Here is a 23823-nt window from a genome sequence, read left to right as displayed (position 1 = left end):
AAATTCTCTAGACTAATCCATTCCCAGCAACATGTCGATCTCATCTAATAAAGTAACCTAGACCTACATAAAACTAACTTGTGAGTCTAACTTACTAATTATTCTAATCTGATTTAACTTATAACCAATTAGTAATACAAACTTAACTAATATAATAATTTGAAACCAACTTAAAGCCAATTAATATCTCATGGATTTATTAAAACCAATTAATTTCTTATGTTATAAAAGATTAACTTAATGTAACGTTGATTTTTGTTAACCCAAAAATGTCTTGGATACATACAATAACATTCATTTTATGCTAATGCAAGGGAAGGGGACCCATACAATGTATGTCCCCCATACATTGAAAAATGGGAAATTCCCATTAATTAGTTGTGGAGAAGAGAGGATGGGTGAAAAGGAAGAGGGAAAGGGCATGATTAAATTAAGGGATAAAGGGGGAGGGAGGAGTGTCAATTAAGACGGACCAATTAAGAAGGGGGAATTAAAGAAGAAGGCACGTACTAGAAAGCCCAAAACACGACTATCTTCCCCAATCGAAAGATCTCCCCTGATATTGAAGGCATTGTTAGTTGGTCATGTTCTTGGACTAACTCAAGCTCCACGAGATTGGCTTCTTCTTCATCAAGCTTTTTGAGGTGTTAAAAGCATCAATTGGCACTATGTCTAGTTTTCTTGCAAAATGTACACTTTGCTATCTTGCAAGGTTCTTATTGGTGCTACCCTTGCTTCTGTGTACATTGCTTCTACTTCTAGAGTGGTGATTTGCTTGTGACGGTGATCATCATCCATCATATTTTATTTCACAAGCAATCATTCCCTCATATTTTATTTCACAAGCAATGCAAAGAACACCAAGAGTTTCTATGTAGTTCCCATGATTTTCAAGGCTTTTAAGAAGCATAACTTTCTTATGATCATGTTCGGATGGGGATTTTAAGGTAGTGAGTTATTGTTCAAGGATACCTAAAGCATTGTAATGGTCCCTCAAGGAGGATTTTTTAATGGACATCTTATAATTGCTACTTGAGAAAGATTTTGGAGTTATTACCTAAACAGATCATTTAGGTTTTTCCATACTTCTTAAGTTGTTCTATTAAGCTCAAGGTGATGAATGTAGTTGCTTGCAAGGCTCAAACCCTTAGGAAACAAAGTGGAGACGAGGATGAGGGAAACTAGGAGAGGGGATTAGAGGAGATGAGGAGAAATGAGAAATTGAGGGAGATACATGTATGGAAGAGAGGATGAGGGGGAGGGAGAGGGAGAGGGATAGGGATAGGGATAGGGATAGGAATGAGGCATTTGGACACCATGAGAAGACTTTCGAGTAAAGACAACATCAAATTTTGATGGAAATATCCTAAGTCAACAATATGTGTGTCTGAGAGAGAGAGAGAGAGAGAGAGAGAGAGAGAGGGAGGAGCCTACTCAAAAAAATGTAGATTATGTAAGCGTTATTGAAAATTAACGTCCCTCTTAAATACTTGGTATTTTAAGAGGTTTTAAACAACCACACTACTTAAAAGCAACATAGGCACCCCAAATGGGTATTGGATGAGTGAGGAAACTTGGCCTGAAATAACTGGAGGGAGACTTTTGAAAAAAAGTATAAGGAGAGCACTCCCCTGCAAGGTAGTGCTAAGGGTTAGTGCACACGCATAGGTTGCTGATGCGCAGCCTATGTGTGGCCTGGTGTTGTACCTCCTGGTGACCTATAGGCGAGTTGCAGGTCTCGACTTATATGCGCGGCTTGGTGTTGTACCCCCTGGCGACCAATAGGCGAGTTGCGGGTCTTGACTTTGTTCACACGTGAAAAGTCGATTTGGCGGCACTGTACTTTGGTGACCGGCTTTACACATTGATTTTCCCTCCTTTTTTTTAAACGAACTAGTTTCTCCCCCCATTTTTCAAAAACAGGGACTCTCTTGCCCTTGAAAATGGAATAATTCCACCTACACCTTCTACCACCCCCTCCTTCCATCTCTCACCACTTGTAAACAGCTCCTTCCCCTTCCTCCAAGGCCTCCTTCCACTTGCGTCCCTCACTCCTTCGTTCTACTCTACTCGTTCATTTCTTCTACCCACTCCCCCACTCTCTTCTTTCCTCTACACTCCTTCCTTCCACCCCACTCCCTCGCTCTCTTCCTCCCTCTTCCCTCCCCCCTTCCACTCTACTCGCTCACTCTCTCCTCCCTCTCCACTCCCTCACTCCTTTCCTCTTCACGCCCTCCTTCCCTGACTCTCTTCCTCCCTCTCCACTTCCTCCTTCCACTCCCCTCCCTCACTCTCTTCCTCCCTCTTCACTCCCTCCTTCCCCTCCACCCCCTCACTCGCTTTCTTTCTCTCCATCCAAGGCACCATGCCTTCAACCCAAGTTGTGAGGGCCTTTTTTGTCACCTCTAGGAGCTCACTCCTTGCCCGATTTTCCTTCTTGCTTATGCAAGGTGCTCTTTCTATCTCCAACTTCTTTCACATGCCCTTCCTTCTTGCCTTCACCCACTAACGATTAAAGACCACCCTCATGGACCTTGCCACACAAGTTGGTGCAATTCATACTATCTCTGAATATTATGTCAAACCCCGATCACTATATTGGTGGAATCAATATGTCATGGCTATGCATGCCGATAATGCTAGGTTCCATGATGTCTTTCATCTCCCTATTACTCTTTTCACGGACCTCTATTCCTTGTTGGGCACCGAACTCCAATAAGGCCCCATCCCCTCATCTCTCATGACTGCTAGTGGATGTCTCCTACCCATCAAGAAGTAAGTGGCTATTTTTGCCTTGCGTCTTGCTAGTGGTAGCAGAGTCATTGACATGAGCGAGCACTTTGGGGGGTCAACAAGTCCACTTTCTCAAAGATTGTCAACAAGCTCATCAAAAACCTCTTGAGCCATCAGGACCAGTTCTTGCATTGGCCAAGAAGTCTAGCTGAACTTGCCAACATGAAGCGGGGCTTCTTTTGCCAACGTGGCCTTCCCAAAATGTGGCGCCATGGACGTGATCCACATTGAGATGGAGGTGCCCACCGATGAGTGTAGTGCTAACTGATATAACAAGGATAAGAACATCTCCATGTCCTTGCTAGCAGTCATTGACTCCGACATGCAATTCCTTGATGTCTTTGCAAGTTGGCCAGGGAGCTCCAATGACAACAATATGCTTTGCAATTCTGCTTTCTTCCATTGTGTGGAATGAGGTGCATATCTTGGTGGCAAGCAATTCATAGATGGCATGTTTCGCATACGTGAGTACATCATTGCTGATGGTGGATATGGCATCAAGCCACCATGGCTTATGGTGCCTTATCAGTTGCCATCCAAAAGGACTACAATTTTTGGTTATCTTCACCTCGCATATTGTGGTTGACCGAGCTTTTGGGCATCTCAAAATGAAGTGGTGATATCTCCTCAAGAAGATTTCCCATCCAACGCCAAAGTACATGGCACTCAATATAGTTGCATGTTGCATCATGCACAACATGATACTTGGTGAGGATACATACATTGCCATTGATGATTCTCTCATGTATGGTGAGAGGCGTGTTTGTAGACACCAGGATAGATACCCATGTACATTGATAGGGAAGATTACATGAGACCTCCTTACAGACAACTTCATTGGGGACTTGGATGCTCTGCATGCTAATGAAGGCAGGGAGAGGGGTCTCCCATATGGAGCCACAGAAGACATGGATGTGGATGGTTTAGGCCATGATGAGGCAAGAGATATGGACTTGCAATTTTGGATGTTTTCTCCTCTATCTTTATATAATGGTCTTTAGCTTTGGGTTTATGCCACTTTTATCAATCTTCATCTTCTCTCCTTGTTTAAATTAAGACATATTATGTTGCATATATGAATCTTGATTTCTTTAGGTTATGTTAGATATATGGATCCACAACTTGCATGTACTTCTATACGTTATGTAACGCACTATCAATGTTTTGGATGTAGTGAGATTTGTTAAAAGAAACACACCAACCATAGGATTGCAATTTCAATCCATAGTTGTGAGGTTTGCACGTTTTAGTATGTTTTTAGAACAACGCACTACAAAACCAAAGAAGCCAATCCTTATTGAAGAATTTATTTAAAGGGATTTAAAGTAGTTTGAGTGGGGGGACATACTCATTTTTCAACTTGCTATATGAGATTGCTTGCTATATAGAATGTCCCTCTTAACATGTTGAATTGCTAACCCATTGGAGGCTACCACCCGAGAAGCACCAAGCATAGGGAAACTATTCTAAAAGCAATCACCTCATCATTCTCACACACACTCACAACATCCTGCGAGCAAAACTTGGTAGCATGTCACCATGAAGATAAAGCAAATCTCGTCATGCATAAGACGGAGTTAGTCAATGGAACATGGAGCCACTGAGATCCTAATCTTGAGATCACCAAGGAGTCATGAGGTCAACATGTCTTGGATGAACTTAGAGCTTTTGATGATTTATTCCATGGACATATAGTAGTTGTGCTAGGCAACCCGAGTCACACTCCCACTCGTTCCCACCCAACCTTTTTCACCATTATGGAATGAATTGCATCACCCTTGATGGCTTGACTTACAAACTAGACACTAAAGCTCAACTACATAAGAAATGCCACTCTTGGTCACATTAGTTTCACAAAAGAAATATCGATGTGGCTTTTACCTCAGTAACCACTACCTTGCTACAAGTATAAAAGATTGGATGTTCTCTTGAAATCTCTTAATGTCAATGTCACCACAAAGAAAGAGTATTTACAAGTTGGTTTAAAAAATGAGCCAAGGCATACGCCCTTATAGGCACACAACCTCAATTCTACTCGGTTTCTAAAATTTTGACGGTTTCTTTCATATAAGGGTTATTATGGAAACCTATTGGACACTAGAAGAATAAAAATTTTAGCATGCATGTGCATGAACATTTTGTGTAGGCTTTGAAGATTTTTGTGTAGGCTTTGGCATGTTATTTTCTTCAAATGTTTCCACTTCAATTGTTCATTTTTGGATGTGCCAAATTTTGTTGTGGTGCTCAAGCACTTACCCGTTTTGATTGAATATAAGACAAGGGCCTCTCTACAAATGTTGTCACACTTGTTTATAGCTTACAACCTCATCAATGCATAAGATCTAGACTCAAGGGATTTCTTTAATGAGATGTTGTTATGGTCATGACCTTAATCATTTTACATTTTTAAATGTGGCTCACATGAAGTTCTTACGTAGGTCAAATTATCCTCTTGCAATATGTTACTCTCATGGCTCTTAAGTATGCTTGATTGCTAGGTCAAGTTAACCTCCTAAGTAACACGTCTCACAGGATGAACAAGTGGCTCATCATTCAAACAACCACAAACAATGCACTGCATTAGCATGACAAAGAGCATGAACAAGTGGCATCATATCATTTACCCTAGACAAAAGGCCCAACTTATATACACTAGTAACCATACATGTGGATGTTCCTTTGAGAGCACAAAGAGTAACATCAGCATATGGCATTGACTTGAAACGAAATGGCCACACTGCAAGACAAGATAGCCCACACCCCTGGCTTCACAAAGATAGGAAAAAAGACAAGGAACCCCTAAGAATGAGGACTTGGCATTCATTTATGGAGAGAACACACTTAGTATAATAAAATTTAGTTCCCAAATAATCCTGCTTGCTTTGCAGCAAGCTAGAAACAAGTCCCGGCCACAAACCTCCAAAATACAAGTGGTTCATTATTCATGCTAATGTGGTGCATTATTTGTGGTTGTTTAAAAAAAATAACAATTCAATTCATCTTCTGATATAGAAGAGTAAATTGGATGACATCAAGTGTCTTAAGTGCAAGTTCAAATTTACAAATGTCCTCTAGATGAAAAAGTGCCAGAGGAAACAAGAACAAAATGGAAGCTCCTGCTTCATATTCAACATCATTGACACTATATCAACTTAAAGAACTCAATGAAAAGAAGAATGAAAAACAACAATGAAGAATAGAGAATGGAAGCTCTTGCTTCATATTCAACATCCAAAGAGCAATCATGTTGCTGTAATAGAAAAACCCATACAATAAAATAAATCACATTATTTCATTGATGTAATAAAACCCATCCTGCAATCAGTTTGGGAGAATGCAACAATAAAATTAATTACATTATTGGGGGTTAATAAATCTCATAGAGCTATCTAAACTATACTAGCAAAATGCTGCCTTTATTTATTTTTAAATATCCTACAACACTGGCTGCCAAGAAACAACCCTTAAATTTTATGCTGGCCTGAAATAACAAAAAATTATTGGCTACCCTGACATAACCATAAATTTATTGGCTGCCCTAGAAAAACCAAAAATAACATGAGATCTTAGAGTAGAAATAGCACAACACTTGCATTTGCCAGCAATAGCATTTTGTATAACAACAACTTTTAGAAAATTATAAAAGAGACAATTTCATTAAAAATAAACCCAATGCTACAAGCTGAGTCATGAAAGGTTTGCATATATTAATTGCAATTTGAAGTCATGTATTTATAACATAAAAAAAGACCATACATCATAAAGTGCTTCATAGTCAAAATAATGCCGCGGCCCTAGAATAGGCAAGGCCAGCAAAAAGTTGCAAACTGATTACATAGTTTAGTTGGCAGCTAGGGCCATTATAAGAGCTTGAAAGGCTAGACCACACCTAGACATCATCTTTCACATGCAATAGACATGTTGCAACGACAGCAGGTGAGCAATAAGGGGAAGGGATTTTAGGAGGCAATTTGTTGACTCTTTCCCACAACTTTCGTAGGAAGAGCAGGGTATTCTCAGTATATGCAAGGTTCCAAGGCATTTTGTCACCTATAGATATTTTAGTGTTGTTGTTTGTAGTATAAGTGTAGCTAAGGACCTTGGGTTGTATTCCGACAGTGAGAGACATAGGCTTAAGTGTGATAAGCAAACATAGTACATGCATGTGTGAAAGGAACGTGCATCATCATGGTTAGGGTAATGAAGGCATGAAGGCTTTCGCCTTCATTGGGGGTTGAAGGGTTTAGGAGGAGTTTAAGGGTTAGAGGGAGGTTCAGGGTTTAGAAGGAGGTTCCAAGGTTCAGAGAGAGGTTCTAGGGTTTAGAAGAGGTTCAAGGGTTAGAAGGAGGATCCAAGGTTTAGGGTAGAGTACATGGTGGAGAACTCGTCTCCCTCGTATATCATGGAGGTCAAGGGTTGACCAACTAAGGGTTTAGGACACGCATAGGAGTGGGAGAGGAGGAAGGTGTAAGAGCATGGGGAGGAAGGAGAGAGAGGAGGAGGGAGGAAGGAGAGAAAGGAGGAGGGACGAGGAGAGGGACGAGGAGGAGGAGGAGAGGGAGAGGATGGGTTGTAAGGTTGGAGCAGAGGGGAGGAGGAGTTGCAAGGTTAGGACATGCTTTTGGATGTGGAGTACAAGGAAGCATGGACACTTGGAGACAATTGCTTGAATTACCAAAGTAGAACTCAACACAATGCCCGAAAGAGTTTGGGCTTCATTCCATTATGGGGTATTTATACAAGTTAGAGAGCTTCTCTCTCTGCATGTAGGAATTGTAAGACATTCTCTCTCTACATGTAGGAGTTGCAAGTTGCATGTAGGAGTTGCATGTTGCATGTAGGACTAGCATGCAGAACATGCATGTTGAGGATTCCTAACCTAGCCTTATGCAAGTACAAGCGGAGCTTTGCCTCTACTCTAAACACACATTCTTTGCTACCTAAGTCCATTACCTAAGTCCATGTTGGCACAGAGACAACATAGTTCTACAGATTCAAGGGTTGCAGAGGCTTGATAAACCTGCATTAAATGGGGCAAGAGTTTCTAATGAGGTCGCATCATTACACAAAACTACTTGGTTCATCAAAACCCACATCACCAACATAGACAACATCATAGATAAATCCATAAGAAGCAACAGAACCACCATAAGGACCTTTTTCCGTGTTCCAATTGAAGCTCTCTTCATAGGTGCTTTCATATCAAGCCTCACAACCTTTGCAGGAGTCTTCACGGCATCGACCTTCACAGGAGTCTTCACAGCCTTCATAGCATCGTCGTTATGTTTCTCCCTAGGTTCTTCCACAACATGGCAATTGGCAAGGCGTTGCGAAGCTGCAGTCGTGTTGGTGATGTCCAAAAGTGGGGTCGGCAGGCAATTTGCATGCTTTGGTAAGGGCACGGGGATATGAGCGGTCGACACTCTCTTGCCACAAGGCGGGAAAGATAGCATCACATCCGAGCACGTCGAGAGGAGAGGTCCTCCAGCTACAAACTAGGGACGAACTCCAAGTCCAAGTCAGAGTCCTCCGGAGCTTCCTTCAGATCGAGCACATCGGCTTTGTTTTGAGACGGGGGGAGGAATTGAGGCCACATGGCATCACTGTTAGTTGAGGATAGTGGCATCAGTCCTGTCAAGATGCATAATTTGAAATTTAAGAGTATTTTTATATCCTTGAATATCCAAATTAACTTTATTAACATTTGTGTGTGAGACTGTTAGAGGAATGGTCACTAATCCAACCGTGAGCCCACATATGAGGTGGAGAACAGCTTCGTGATCCTGGGTAGGTAGGCTTACTTGTAGTGGAGAGAAGGTTGGAGATGCATCCAGAACTGTACTGAGCAGCAACACTATGGAGCACCATATCAGGACTGTGTGACAGCATGGTAATAGGCCATAAGAGCACTTCCAAGGCCTATTTATAGGCCTGGCAGTAGGACAGCAGTAGGTACAGATTGGACGCGGCAACCAGGCTGGTTTGAGTTCTTCTTCCTCTCTTTCCAGCTGTACTTCTCTGAGTGAGGTTTCAGCATGTGTGCACCTACTTTGTGTGAGATCAGTGAGAGTTTGAAAAACATTCCGCTGCATAGGGTTACTGTTTAGTAGACCCTTTAACTCTAACATGGTATCAGAGCCAAAGGAGGTACCCTCTTGATCTGCTCGAACAAACTGATTGAAGGCATCCCTCCAGCAAGGAGACTCCATTTCAGTAAGGTGCTGTAAATTCAGTTTTTTGTTTCAGTAAGGAGGCTCCCTACCATATCTTGAAGTTGGAGTGCTGCTTCAGCATCATTATATCCTCCTCCTCATGTTTGCAAAAACAAGATAGATCTCTGTTGTGTCTTCAGGATCCTTCAGAATTGCCCTTATCAGTTGATATATGGGAGTTATACATGTCTTGCCAACATAGCACATTTCTTCATGTACCCTGGCTTCCCTTCCACTATAACCTATCCTCTTCCTATGTATTCAATGTGCCCTAGCGGTCCTTTCACTTCCAAAGTTCCCCCCATAGCTAGAGAGTCCAGATATTGAGAGATCACCACTCCTATAGGGAAATTGGGGTGCTCACCTTTGAAGTAGAGCTTGATCAACAATTCAAAGTACCCTACATCATCAACTGGATGTGTAGGCTCGCATGTACAACTTCCCTTCGATTGTTGTTGATAGAAATATGTGCTTCCCCACAGATAGACCTAGTATATGGTCCATGATGGGCAAGGTGAATCAAAATAGCCTTACGTCGTCGTTGCTAGAACCTGTTTGCTAATCAACTCGCACTTAAACTTCTACTTCAGATTGAGGGCAATACCCCAAAAGGTTGGCTTCCTCCGTGCAGGGAGTTATCCGAGGTTGATTCTACGAACATAATTTCAAATATTGCAAGCTCTCCGATCTGTTCTGGCATTGATCAGTGCAATCTGTTCTGGCATTGATCAAAATACTATGATTCATCCCAACAGGATTATCCTGCAGGAACTTTGTGCAATCATAAAGCAGTTATGGATGACAATCCAAGCTCATATTGTGTTATATGGCAGACACCTCGATCCAATCTGAGATGAGAAAGGCTCTTGGGTAAATTGTCTTGCTGCTGCACGGATTTCAGCGCATTGCTAGAAGCCATCCATTCACCTGTTTGGTTTCCAAGATGGGTGGGATGCAACGCCTCAGCCACCTTCTTTAGGTTTGCATGGATTCCAAAACCAGAAGTTACTCAACATACCCTGCAATCAAAAAGGAAGAAAGCACTTAGATTCAGAGTTTTCCTGACGGATTTTAGATGAACAGGCCCGCAAATGATTGATGGAGCAAAAGCAATTTACGGCCATCACGTTCCAAGTAAGATTCTGTGGGCTGAGTATTCATGGACGCATTCCAAGCCCACACTACCAATTCTTTGGCTTGAATGAGCTGCATCACTTCAACATCAATCTCCCAGAAACATCAGCACCAATATTTCCTGTACTTTGTTGGCTTTTCTGGATAGTTGATTCTGCACAACATCTAGCTTTCACCACCATCGATCGTCACCTCAACCCTCGTGACCTTTCTCCCACCACTTGCATTTCCATAGATAAATCGGGCAGTATGAGAAACCAATGGATAACTGATGTCACCGGCTTGTGGAAAGCGTGCATGACTCAACCACTATGTCGATTCCTTCTTTCTCTCTGAAGGTTGGACCATAGCTTGCAACTTGTGAACATATATGAGGGCTCACTTTTTTATTTGGATCATGACAGCTCGTCCTACCACACAATCCAAATGTTGTGTGAAATAGCATGAGACTACAAAGATTGCAACATTTCAATACATTCAAACAAACTGCAGCACGTTGGCGAATTGAGAGAAATTGTATCTTTGAACTGATCCTCGTGTGTTAATACACTTAACGAATTCCCTGTCCCAGGCAAACTCTCCCCATGCACACAAACTGCAGCACATTGGCGAATTAAGAGAAATTGAATCTATGAACTGATCCTCATGTGTTAATACACTTAACGAATTCCCTGTCGCAGGCAAACTCTCCCCATGCACGTTGTCAAAGCTCTTGTCCTGCCCATATCTATGCTGACTCTGAGAAAAAATCGAACATCCTGCAATTACGAAGAAAAGAATCTATTTGGATGCCCTGGGTGGCGATGTCCTTCCTTGTGCGGTGCAATCCTTGTAGCCTGTATGTATGCTGAGAAGATAGCAATACAGTTGCAAGCAGAGCAGAGTTCTATTGAAGCAGCTACAAGGACAAGGCAGGCACCGTAGACCGTCTCAAATCTCGAATGATTTGCAAATTTACAGCCTTAGGCAGCTGAGTCTTTTGTATATCGTGGTAAAGGTCTGCGAGCAGGGATAAAGTAGGTTGTTTGATAGGAGAGCAATCTCAAGAAACCTTGGCTAGGAGAATGAGGGAGTACGTAATGGAAGAGGTAGTTTTGGGAGATGAAGGCAAGGGATGAGGGGAGGAACAAACAAAGGGGGGCGGTGAAAGACAGATGAAAGTTGAAAAGAGGAGTAGGGTGGTGTAGTTTATGCCCATGGACGCCATATGCATGTGATCTTGCATTGTTTTCATGGACAGTGCTCGAGAGCTCCGCATTGAGTCATAGAGACGTGACGTGTTGACAGTTTCGTGTGGTTGCAAGAAGGAAATAGGATTTCCTTTCCATTCCCAAAATTTAGAAATGATATTTCAAATTGAAATTTTAGTGACACGTGGCTCAAGGATAATGCTACCTGCCTAACCACGCCACGTGGCAAGGTGATACCGACACGTGCCAGTCGACGGCACGTCCGAATTCCAGGTGCTCCAATGGGCACCTGAGCGGTTGGCGCCACTTTAGAAGCCGCCGGCGTGTGCACTGGACCTAATAAAGTTGAGCTAGTATGTCCCGCTAAAAGTGCAAATGATAAACAAACCGGAGATCGCAATTACAGAGTGATTATTAAAGGCAGAAGTTGCCTAGGATTGTGATGATTAAAGAACTTAGACTTGCTGATGTCCATTGTAAGAGACTACCATTTGAGCTGTTTGAAGTTGACGAGTTGCCCTGATTGTGATAGTTTGATTTCCCTCTGTTTATTTCCCACCCCTTCCCTTGGAGAACTTCACCCTCGCCCAGACGAGAACCATGCCATGTTTTGAAGTTAGGTCTCCACCATGGCAATTGCTAGCAGCGCCATTGCCATTTTCCAATGAATCCCCACTCTCAGTTTGCATTCTGGGTTCTAAGGCGTACCCTTCTGACAGGGACCTCATCAAATGTATCCGGCTCGTGCGGTCCCATTGCTGTACTGGCCTTCATTGTCGGTATGCCTCATTCAGCTTGACTGCTGCCAGGCCTTATGGTTGTTTTTGCATTTTGGCAATGATTTGAGATCAGCACGTAGGTTTTCATTCTACGTTGGAGGTTTGGATGACGAGTACCGCTTGGCAAGCGGGATTTTTCTCTCTCAGAAAATTGTTATTGGCTGGCAGAGCGGAGAGACCAGCTCCACGCTTTCAAAAGCATGGGTCTGTTTTGTCTGAAAGTCACAGAGTTAGCTGCAGCACGTCTTTGCTGAGGAATTCTGAAGAAGAATACGGTAATGATTTTGTTCTCCTTTCCAGGTATAAACAGTCTTCACGCTGTTTTGTCAGTAGGGCCATGTAGCATGTATTAATCTTACATTAGCTATAAAATCTGTCTGAGAGAGGGAGGAGAAAGACCACACGAGAGATAGGGAGCAAAACACTAAAGCAACAATGCCATATGGTTGATCTATACAGTTCTTTTTTCACACAAAATTCTCTGCTCTGTAGGCCAAAGCAGAAGCACCCTTGGAAGTTGAAGTGGTAAAACGTAAAAGAGTTTGATTGCCGAAATTGTGGCCATAGAGATCTAAGTATAGAAGGGCCTAGGTAACAAACAACCATATATGCCAAGTAATAAAGCGTGTTCTTGCAGATTAAAGGAATCTATGCCTGCGGAAAGTTGTCTTGACAATCCTTAGTTGCCAAGGGGTCAGGGCAACAGTCTCAGATCCCTCAAGTCTGACTCAAAGTGTCAATTGTAAAAGAACCTTTCGAAAACACATTCACGTTGGGCCTCAATGGTCAAGCCTTCAGAAATTGATGCTTGCCCTGTTTCCAAATCTGAGTTGGCTGTTTGTCTCTGCCACATAAAACTATGTGTATGCTCTCATCGATAATCACATATAAAGATAATCAACAATTGCTCGATCATCTCTTGCATATAGTCCTTTGTGATTTACAAAGCATTAATGACAAGTAAACCCAAATATTGTGTAGAGCATTGAAGATTACACACGTTTTTTGTGCAATTGCATATGTTGCGAGTAAGTTACTTAGAAACAAAGAGAAAGATTTGATGCGGATTTGTTTGCATGCATGATAGTGAATAGGGTGTTGTAGCAACTAATGGCAGTCAAGGTGAAATTGTAGATGTATCAGGCTGTAATATTTTTTTGGGCATTAAGAGAGATTAAATACAAGACGTATTATTAACGATCGCTTAAAAAAAAAGAGTAGGTTTGTGGAAAACTATCATGATGCTTTTTGGGATCTAGCTCAGAGAAGTATTTTTGTCACTTCATTCGATGAATGAGGATAGTAGTCATTTGAATTTTCATAGTTGTCCCCTCTTCTTCATGGGAATCACGTTCTGTCCATAAACTGGATGGTTAGAAGCGTTAAATGCATATGCAAAGAAATATTCCAATGCTTACATGCTCTACTAAAGAAGTTGAAATTGTGCAAAAGCAATATTGACTTTTTTTCTTTCAATGGATATTGCAGGCAGTTTTGCAAACTTTGATCAGAATGCTGGCTTTTCAAGAGTCCAGCTAGATATTGTCATTTTGTCCAATGGACCAGGGGAAGTAGGAACGTGGGTAAAGCCTGTTGTAACCACTTTTCGCAAACATCTTCAAGAGCTTCTTGATCTTCGGATATCTGTAAGTGAAGTAAACTATGTAGCGATTTAATCAGCACTCCATTATTCTTTGAGTGCTATATCAATCTTCTAACCTCTGTACTAAAACCATCAAGGTTGAGCGGATCTTTATTGATCATCGATGATATTGGTGGGTTTTGATGTCGGAACATGTGCTGTCATAGTGCATCTTAAGTGGCATGTTTTTGTTTTGTTTGTTTGAACATAAAATGTATTGATGTTTATATGGGTCATTTGGTTGGTTTAAGTCTACTCACATGTACGTATGGCGTTACATATGTTGTATATGGTTGTATACAGGGTGTAATTGGTTAGGTCATAGGAAACCCTTATCGGACCTAAGCCATGTATGAATAATCATTATGTACTGAGGGCAACCCTGATTAGGGTTATGTTTATATTGCATCATGTTCTTTGTGAATAGCATTGAAGTTGTACATTTTGTTTATCGACCAGTTGTGCCTCTTTATCTTCATACTTTTTTGTGTGAGCTGCCGACATTGAAACATGGTAGTAGAGCTGTTTGGTTCAGCCTGCAGTGGATTTGAGGGAAATGTGTGAGAGTGCACAGCGGAGAATTTTTAAAACTTTCTTAATACCAGAATTTAAATGCATTCACACCATATTCATCCACATATCAACAGAAAATAAGAGATGGAGACAAGTACACCGACAGTGAGAATGAGGCTACTCCCCCTAACTGGGTAAACCCAGTTGTATTTTATATTTCAATCTCACTACAATGGTAATATGGATCTTTAGGCAAAACCCACTCTGGTAATCCCAGAGTTCTAGACCAAGACTCAAGTATGAGACCTCTACAAAGATGCTTCTGCCAAAGATGGAGCCCAAATATGCATATGAGTGAGACTAATCCAAGAAAGCAACCACTGGCAGTCCCTGAAAGTGCCAGGTGAAGATAGCCACATGAACAGCTTCAAGCCTTCCCTTTATCCCTGGAACACAACCAGCTCTCCTATAAAATAGTGGCCTAACCTACCCACACAGATTCATTCAGTTAATCCTCCACAGGTAGGCCATCTCCTCTTCCTCTTGCTGCGCAACAGCTTCCACCTTGCCGCCATAGCCTGCTGCTACTGCTCCAGTTCGCTGCCATCTCCTCTCTCTCTTGCTGGACACCTTATCCCAGCCTGCCACCAGGGCTCTTCCAACCCTAGAGCTCGTATCTAACTCTAGACAACTCAGAATTCTACCAAACTGAGACATCTTTTAGCTCTTGAAAGGCTCTCGAAACTAGATACTCAAGGACTGGGTTTTGCGATTGCTCCCAACTCACTAAGCTATGCGATCTAGATCTGTCCTCATTGACTAAGCATCATAGCCCAACACACCAAGGCTCACCCCAAGGCCGTTGAAGGTGTCAAGGAGGAATGGTTGGGTATGGAGAACCCTTGTGGATTTGTGAAGCGTCATTAGTCTCGTACGACATGTTGGTAATTTAATTCCAGGTGGAGGGTGATCCGGTAAGGTAGTCAATCGACTCGTAACTTTGTGAAGTCCACCCCATGCACTAGCTTCCAACATCCTGTCATTGAATGTGACTGATGGATACTGAAGATTCATGGCCATGTTGAAGATGGTAGAGAACCATACTGAAGATGGTGCATCACACTAAAGGTGATTGGTCGCCTTGAAGCGACAGATCGCACTGAAGGCAATAAGAGCTCTGAAGTCCGGAAAAAGGTCACACTGAAGGTGACAAGTGTGAAGGTGACAAGTGCTATATTGAAGATAGCATGCATGGTGATCAGCAATGAAAAGAGAGTACTCTAAGCTGTAGGAGAGTAGGTCCACATGGTAGCAGAAGATGCCCGGCCGGGATGTGAATCCTGCATTCAGAACTCTCTATGTGTCCCCATGCCTTAAATCGAACATCTTCCAAAATGTAATAGTAACAGGCATATGCCTTTCTCTTCTGCTCACATAGAAGAATACACACGTGTGATTAGTAATAAGAGATCTCAATAATGGAAAATAAAAAATGTGGCCATAAGAAAAAACCATGATTACACCGGATGGAACAGAGACGCTAGGGAGATGGGTGTGCCGTTGGAACAATTGGATGAATCCATCATGTGATAGTCCATCGCTGAGGACCGCCACAGATATTGTCGAAGAAGCTCCCTTTTGGTACGAGCCGCCTCAGGTACACTCCTCTTGGCTGGGAATGGTGCACTGGGTCATCTAGTACACCAATCCAACTGTTGGTACTGGTACATGACTCCAACAGAAGGTACTGGAACAATAATCCAACTGAGATTGCCACCGGTGCAAGGTCTGCTTCCCTACATGGGCACTTGTATCTCAAAGCTAGATAGCCCCCTCTGAAGTCCAAACTGCTACACTGTCGCCAGATCGATGAACTTCAGGGCTCTAATGATAACGGGCATATAACAGCTCTCAAGGATCAATCAACTGTGTTTGGATCCGCGCACTGGCAATTTGTTGACCCATCCGGATCTCTAGGAGCATCATACGATAGCTGCAGTAGAACACTAGGAGACCCCCTTTGGATCTGCCAAGTCATTACGTCCAAACAAAATACATACAGATAACTTACTGCCACCTGACAGCGGGAATGACGCCTCGTGATGTGAGGTCCTCCCTCGATAACTCCACCTGATTGGCAGGTCCTGCTGCCACAAGCAAGCAAGCAATCCTCCATCTGGCAGCGCCTATCTCGTGCTACTAGAAGGCGGGACGACACGTCGTCACAGCAGTAACACTATGGGCCAACTGGTTATTGGGCCTAACATTCCTTTGGGGACACTGCTGCCAATAATGACCCTTTTGGCCACACTAGTTACACGTACGGGATGCCTTGAGAGCTTCTCGTTCCTCAGCTGCCAAAGCCTCAGGCTGACTCTCATAGGTACGATCAACAAAGCACTTCTCCTAGTCAAGCAACGTTGGGACCAATTCCTCCCAGGTCAACTCATTCATCCTACCACTAGTGATCAAGGATGAATTGAAGGCTCCATACTGAGAGGATAACTGGGACAATAGAGTTATGGCCATGTCCTCGGATGATATTTGCTCCCCTGCCTGGAGGATCTCTTGCTGAAGTTCGTGTAACTTGTTGATGTGGTCCTGCATTGATGAAAACTTCTTGGTATCCAACAACCGCATTTGGACTTACAAGGAAAACCCTCTTCATGGGAGAGGTTCGATTATACATGGACGCCAAATGCTCCTATACACTCTTGGCCACTGTCATGTGCTTCACGTGATTAATCACCTGAGGAGTAGAGTTAAGAAAAATGAGCGACCTTACCCTTGCATTGACACGGTGCCAGAGCTGAGACAGGGTCTCGGCCTCCTTTTGCGCTAGGATGCCAAGGTCCTTCGCAAGGGGATCTAGTCTGGCAACACCTATCTGCCAGGTCATATGACTGTAACACAGACTCCAGCATCGCCCGCCAGACGTTGTAATTGAGCCCATCCAATTGCTGGTCAACCGGGAACGTGAGCAATACTAGGATTTTTTTCTTGTTCTTTGCCATCCCTTCTAGGGTAGCCCTGTGGCAAAAACAGGAGAGAATACAAAGAGTGGATGGGAAAAATACTGAGAGATAGAGATACAGACAAGAAGATAAATGAAGGGGCTGGTGAGGTAGTTGGAGAAGCAAATCTGCAGCAACTCCAACCTTTTGTCCCACCCTAGGTCTTCTAGGTCCTGAACACTAGGCGCCTCAATCTCTGGCACTCCCGAACAGTCCACTGCTCAATCAATCTTGCCTTGAACACCACACTCTGCTGGCCTGCATAGAGCTTTAAAGGGGGAGGGGGGCAGGGCAGAAAAAGAAGAGGTTTCCGGCCGAAAACAGCCGCCTCTGTACTGCCCCCTCTTGGCCTAAACAGCCCATGTCTCCCTTGTAAATACTCCACACAGGATCTGCCCTGAAAACGCCTTGAACTCCTGGCCTGTAGCTTCGCACAGTTTACTGGCTCTACGACCTCTCCACCCTTCTTGGATCCTGAGTCAATGTGTGCTCTGATACCATGTGAGAGTGCTCAACGGAATGGACACACAATGGGTGAGAGAGAGCACTAGAGACTGCACAAGGGATCTCCAGGAAAAGCCCTCTATATCACTGGGCAAAAACCATACAAGAAGAGGAAAACAAATGAGGGGAGGGAGCCCTATATATAGGGTCAGCCCTTACCAGCAGGGGGCTCATGGCTGAACCCCTGCCCTCTGCCCTAGGCAACCAACCAGCAATGGGGGCTCATGGCCGACCCCCTGCCCTAGGCAACCAGCAGGGGGCTCATGGCCGACCCCCTGCCCTAGGCAACCAACCAGCAATGGGGGGTGGGCCAACCCACATCTGCCCCTACATAAAGGCTGGGCTCCAGCAACCGGACTGGCAGGGCACTAGGCCAACTGCCTGTGCTCCTCCTGTCGCCTATATCAGGCCCCCTAGGGGTCGGCCACCTCCTGCCCTATAAGGGGATGTGGTTGTTGGAATCATAATTTATGGCAGCGACCAATGTATAGTCAATAAGTGAGCTAGGGGCACTTTTCCCTCATTAGAGGTTTTTCCCCCTAACCACAGTTAGGATCCCTAACTACGGAAAGTGGATAGGTCACTTAGACAAAACATTCACCTGAGTAAGAAACAATCTACTGTGGCTACTTCCTCATGTGAAGCTGAGTACAAGGCAACTTTCATAGCAACAGTTGAGTGTGTGTGGCTACGCCACTTATTTGCTGATCTTCACCTACAATTGGAGGGTCCTTCTCCAATTCTCATTGATAGTCAAAGTGCTATAGCAGCTGCAAAGAATCCTGTGTTTCATGCTCGCACGAAGCACATTGAGGTTCATTATCACTATGTCAGAGACAAGCTGCGTGCAGGGGAGATCAGTCTCCACACATGACAATGTTGCAGACATCTTCACCAAAGCACTTCCACGTGAGAAGTTTGAGGCATTTCGCAATGCCCTGAACTTATCTCCTTTTGGTGATTGATCTTTTCCTTGTACATTATCACATTGGCACTATAGGGAGGTGTTGGAATCATAATTCATGGCAGTGACCAATGTATAGTCAATAAGTGAGTTAGGGGCACTTTTCCCTCATTAGAGGTTTTCTCCCCTAACCACAGTTAGGATCCCTAACTACGGTTAGTGGATAGGTTTTTTTTTTCCAAGAAAGAGACTTCTATTAAGTAAGAGAAAAAACCCGCGAGAGCAAGCTCAAAGCGGAATACATCATGAAATCATGAGGATAAATAAAACCCCCTCAGAGTGAGATGGAAAACTATCAAGGCTGAGGTTGAAAGTGCCACCTCAACCCTGTAGTAGTCTCAGAGAAGAAAGGAGAATCCTTCCATTCCCCGAAGAAAGAAGCCCTCCTAGCTGAGGCTGCACGGGAGTCTCCCTGCATACTCGTCCATACGGCCATCCAAGTATGTACGGTGTCTGTCCAGATACTAGCCAATGTGTGCGAGGGATGAACCTGAGTACCCTCCAAAGCCTCTGTGCATCTAGCTCTCCAGATATGCCAGGATGCTATGCTTGCTAGAATCTCCCAAGAAGTATCCATAGAGGCATGTACAGTTGTAAAAGGAAGGTGTGGTACCACATCCAACGAACAAGACTCAATTTGATGACGTCGAACCAAAATGGCCTGAGAGGAGTCAAATCACTCGTAGAATACTTGAGGCCCTGTAAGAGAAAGCCAAGCCACTGAGCCCCATGTCATAAAGAATGGGGAGTTGACAGGACATCTCAGAGGGAGTGTAGGGAGGATCTTGCAGATTGAGGCAGCCCTTCCAGAGGTTTGGGTAGATAGATGATATGCCACTCACTTGCTCCACTTGGGCAAGTACTTTTACGAGAGGCGGTGTTCCGCTTCAGGTTTTGGCCTTTCGAGATGCACAGGAGGATGCTTTAGTTTTTAGTGTGTAGGATGGTGGCAGATTGCTCAGGTCCACAGAGGATATCTTGCTTGAGTTTGCTTTTCAGCCTATCAAGGTTGTAGAGTGAGGCACCCATTGGTCTGCCATGATCATCTAAAACACTATCATTCCACATGATGGGTTGCCTATCAATCTCTTCACGAGAGGAAGGAGGAATCCTTCGAAGAGTGCTCCTGAAACTGGCCCAAGCTTTCAGATTGGCAACCATGAGAGGGGACGAAGGTGATCTGAGGTGTGCTGTGGTGAATTTCCACCTAATACTACTCATCCAGTCTCCTCTTGAAGAAGGTGTGCACCTCTGTACGCTGCTAATAAGAAAGTCCTTCCACGGTTCCTTACCTGGCATAAGTCCCCGCACCACCATCTTGCATAGTAAAGCTCTGCACTGTAAATTTGGATCAATAATATTGAGACCCCCTTCGTGTGTAGGGAGGATGAGGGTCTCCCAAGCCACCTTGGCTAAGGCATCTGCTGTGCCATCAAGCCGACGCCAAAGAAAGTTTCTGATCGGTCTCCTGAGCTGAATGATGCAATCCCTAGAACGGCACCAACATGAACAAACAAACCAGGCCGTGGCCAAGAGGACCTGGTTGACCACCACAACTCTAGAGGCAAGATCCAGCTTGGCTGAGCTCCAAAAAAGGAGCTTCCTCCTGATGCGCTCCAACACGGGAGCAAACTGCTGCGTGGAAGAAATATCCAAGCCGACCTGGCAGCCCAAATACCTGACAGGCACACCCCTTTGAACCCAAGTGAATCCTATGTCAAGCCCCCAAACTGGAGTGTCCTCATCACTGATCCAAAAGCGATTAAATTTATGCCAATTTATGTGCGCCCTTGTCACCAAGCAAAATAAATCCAATGCTGTCCTGAAAGAAGTGAGCGTTTGTGGAGTGGCATCCAAGTAAACTGCTGTGTCATCTGCCAACTCATTGTCAAGTAGCTCCTCTTCCCTTCTGATGGGAAGTCTCAGCCCAAAGATGTCAGCTTGAGATCTAACATAGATACTCATAGCTTCGGTAACGAACAAAAAAAGGAAAGGAGCAAGGGGGCATCCCTGACAGACTGATCTCGAAATCTGAAATCTCTCACCCCTCACCCCACCAATAAGTACCTGGCTGTGGGCTGATCTGTACAAAGAGGAAACACTTCTAATCCAAGCATCAGTAAAGCCAAAATGTAGAAGGGTGCCCTCTAAAAAACCCCAATCTACTTTGTCATAAGCTTTCTCAAAATCCAAAAGTAGAATGGCTAGATTCTGGCCACTCTGCATGGCCCACTCTGAAGCTTCCCAGAAAGAGAAAATGTTATAAAAAATGCTTCTGCCATGCACAAATCCCGTCTGAGTGTCATGAATAAGATCAGGGAAAGGGGCTGCAATCGGAGGCTGATTGCCTTGGCCAGAATCTTGTAACAAGTCCCCAAAAGTGTGATAGGCCTCCACTGGGACACTAGATTTCTGCAACCTCCTTTCGGGATAAGGTGGATGAGACCCTCTGTAAGCGACCCAGGCATCTTGCCAGAGTCCCAAATGGTCTGCAGGGCTGAAGTAATGTAGTCTCCAATCATATCCCAAAATGCAATGAAAAAAGAAGGGGCGAGGCCATCCGAACCTGGGCACTTGCCCTTGTGAAGGGCTGAAAGTGCAATCCTGAACTCCGTGTTGGTGAAAGGTGCATCGAGCAAAACATGCATATCCGGATTCACCAACAAAGGGATGCTCTACCAAATAGCCTGTCTAGCATCCTCTCTATCCTGTGTCTCAGGATCAGCAGAAAGAAGGGTGGCATAAAAATCTGAAGCTATGCGTAAGACATCATCAGGCTCTGTCTGTAAAACCTCATGTGAGTCAATAAACTGGGATACACTCTCTCTGCTATGTCTAGGGCCAAGAGTAGAGAAAAAGTGTTTATTGACTCTACCACCCATTTGAATCCAGAAGGACTCCCGTGCATGAGAGGCATACTCTGTTCTCTGATCAAGCAATATCTGCTGATGAGCCCTTGCTGCAGCAAGGCTCTCCTGAATCCAAGCATCTGAAGGCCGTTTCTGCTCTTCCCTTTGCAAAGCTGCCAGTTGTTGGCGAACACCAATCTCACGTCTAAGAATATCTCGTCTCCTGGTACAAGCAACTGAGAGGTAGAAGTCGCTAATACTAGAAAGGGCAGCAGCTACATGTGATGGATATGGCTGCCCACCCTGGACATGAGAAACCCATATCTGCAGGGCTGCCTCTGTAAGGTCCTCCTCTGTGTACAAGGCATCTGGAATCCTGATGCTGGCAGACCGGCCTCTCAAGTGAGGCTCTGAGATAGCCAGCACAACAGGAAAGTGGTCTGAAGTGGAAACCCCAGCAGCAATGCATACCGATCCACCTCTGTCTAGTGCCCAATCATCTACATAGAATCTGTCAGTGCGTGCATGAATAGGCATCTGCTGCCTCCTGTTCGAGAGAACAGGAGGGACTGTGGCTGAATAAGAAAGGCATCGTCCAACCAAGTATCTCTGCCACAGAAGTGAAAAAGGAAGGCATCCCAAGTTGCTCTCTCCAAAGAGTGAAGTCCTCCTTCTCTATCCCCTTTTTTGTCTGATGGTAACTCAACCATGTTAAAGTCACCTCCAATCACCCATGAATCCGCAATGGGGGCCCAGGAGAGCAAATCCTTCCGCATAAGGACACGTTCCCCTTTAATGTTGGAGGCATACAGGTTAAGGAAACCAACCTTACGCCCTCCAATCAAAAGAATAATCCACTGAACTCTAGAGGAAATAATGACTGCGTGTCCAACAACTAAGGGGAGAACCAACTGGGAAATTGAAATAGAAGTGCCCCCCCTGGTGCCCAAGGCAGGCGATCAAAAAGTATGGCCAGAAAGCAACTTGCCTGACTTGGCACAATCTCTAGAATCCAGTTTGTGCACTTGAATAAATAAGATATCAATGGAACCCCCAGTAACACCTCGATGAAGCGATCCCGGATCAGCTGTCTACGGTGGCGATGTGGGACACCACCTAGGCCCTGTATGTTCCAACTAATAATCCTCATCGGCGGGAGGATGTAGAGTGGAACACCTTACCCGACCTAGTGGCGGAAACAAATCCCTCACAGGGGAAGACCTCCTGCTCGAGGAGCGAGGAATGGAACCAAGTGGCGGAAAATCAACAGGAGAAAGAACCTTGCCACCTGAAGAAGAAGCCTTGTCAACAGGAAATCCAATCACTTGCTCACCAAAAGTAGAGGGCACAAACTCCTCCTCTGGGAAATTTGAATCATCTGCCAGGGCTGAAAATGAGTTCCTGTGAAGCAAGCCAGACACTGGAGTGCGAAGGATCTCTTCTGAGGGAAGGGGATCAATAGTGTAAACCATCCCCTTCCCCCTATCCAGTGAGGACTGCTCTCGATCCTGTGTCTGCCCAGCCGTGGAGACCTCTACTACCTCAAGGAGAGTGTCTGGCACCGCTGGTTTTAGGGAAGAAGTTGCAATCGGGGAGGAGGTCGAAGCTTCAGTGTCTCGGACTGTGCGAGGTGAGACTGGAGGGACAGCTCGAGGTGAAGGAGAGTCCACTAGTGTACCCTCGTGAATTGAAGGAGGGATCTGCACACGAACCGTCGGAACCCACTGGAATGTGTCGCGTGCCCCTGAGGTAGGTGGAGGTCGAGGAGCAGGTGATGGACTTGTACCACCCCCTGTCGAGGCTGAGGAGTAGGTGCTAGACCTGTACCACCACCATCCTGAGGAGGACCGCCATGCGGAGGTCGAGGAGCAGGTCCAGCCCCTTTGTCGAGGCCGAGGAGCAAGTGTTGGACCTGTACCACCCCCTGTCAAGGCCGTGGGGCGGTAGCTGTACCAGAGGGCTTCTTGGGCCTTTTCTTCCTCCTGGGGCAATCCCTGGCAAAGTGTCCAATGGTCCTGCATATCCTGCGCTGGTCCTGTGTGCTTGAAATCTCTACTCTCTGGCGAAAAAAGGAACCATCCAGGCACTGGATCATAACATGGTCCATCTTGAGGCTAGGATCCTTACAGAGGACCCTAACTCTAGGTGTCCCATCAGCCTTGGTTGCCTCTGCTGCAGTCAATGGCAACCCAGGGAGGGGTGGGATATTAGCAACCGCGCCAAAATGCT

At 44.7% G+C, this 23823-nt stretch overlaps 1 protein-coding gene and 1 pseudogene across 2 annotated transcripts in view; one reads left to right on the top strand and one right to left on the bottom strand.

The window, feature by feature from the left end:
• Window positions 1–9051: 9051 nt before the first annotated feature.
• Window positions 9052–10745, bottom strand: LOC147905551 (nitrate reductase [NADH] 1-like; annotated as a pseudogene).
• A 995-nt stretch (window positions 10746–11740) lies between these two features.
• LOC147905550 (uncharacterized) overlaps window positions 11741–23823 on the top strand; it is a 41542-nt gene continuing 29459 nt past the window's right edge. The window contains exons 1-3 of one of the 2 annotated variants that reach the window (XM_087380526.1): window positions 11741–12108; window positions 12277–12383; window positions 13597–13754. In XM_087380526.1, the coding sequence (XP_087236652.1) occupies window positions 11930–12108; window positions 12277–12383; window positions 13597–13754 (444 nt within the window). In that variant the 5' untranslated portion in view covers window positions 11741–11929. The remainder of the gene's footprint in view (window positions 12109–12276; window positions 12384–13596; window positions 13755–23823) is intronic. The other variant, XM_087380533.1, reaches the window with a different exon arrangement.

Source organism: Dipteris shenzhenensis, chromosome 1 (assembly GCF_047967505.1).
Source record: "Dipteris shenzhenensis isolate YYH24624 ecotype China chromosome 1, Dip_SZ_1.0, whole genome shotgun sequence".
In the NCBI taxonomy this organism is placed as follows: Eukaryota; Viridiplantae; Streptophyta; class Polypodiopsida; order Gleicheniales; family Dipteridaceae; genus Dipteris; species Dipteris shenzhenensis.
This window is presented reverse-complemented; position numbering and strand designations above follow the sequence as displayed.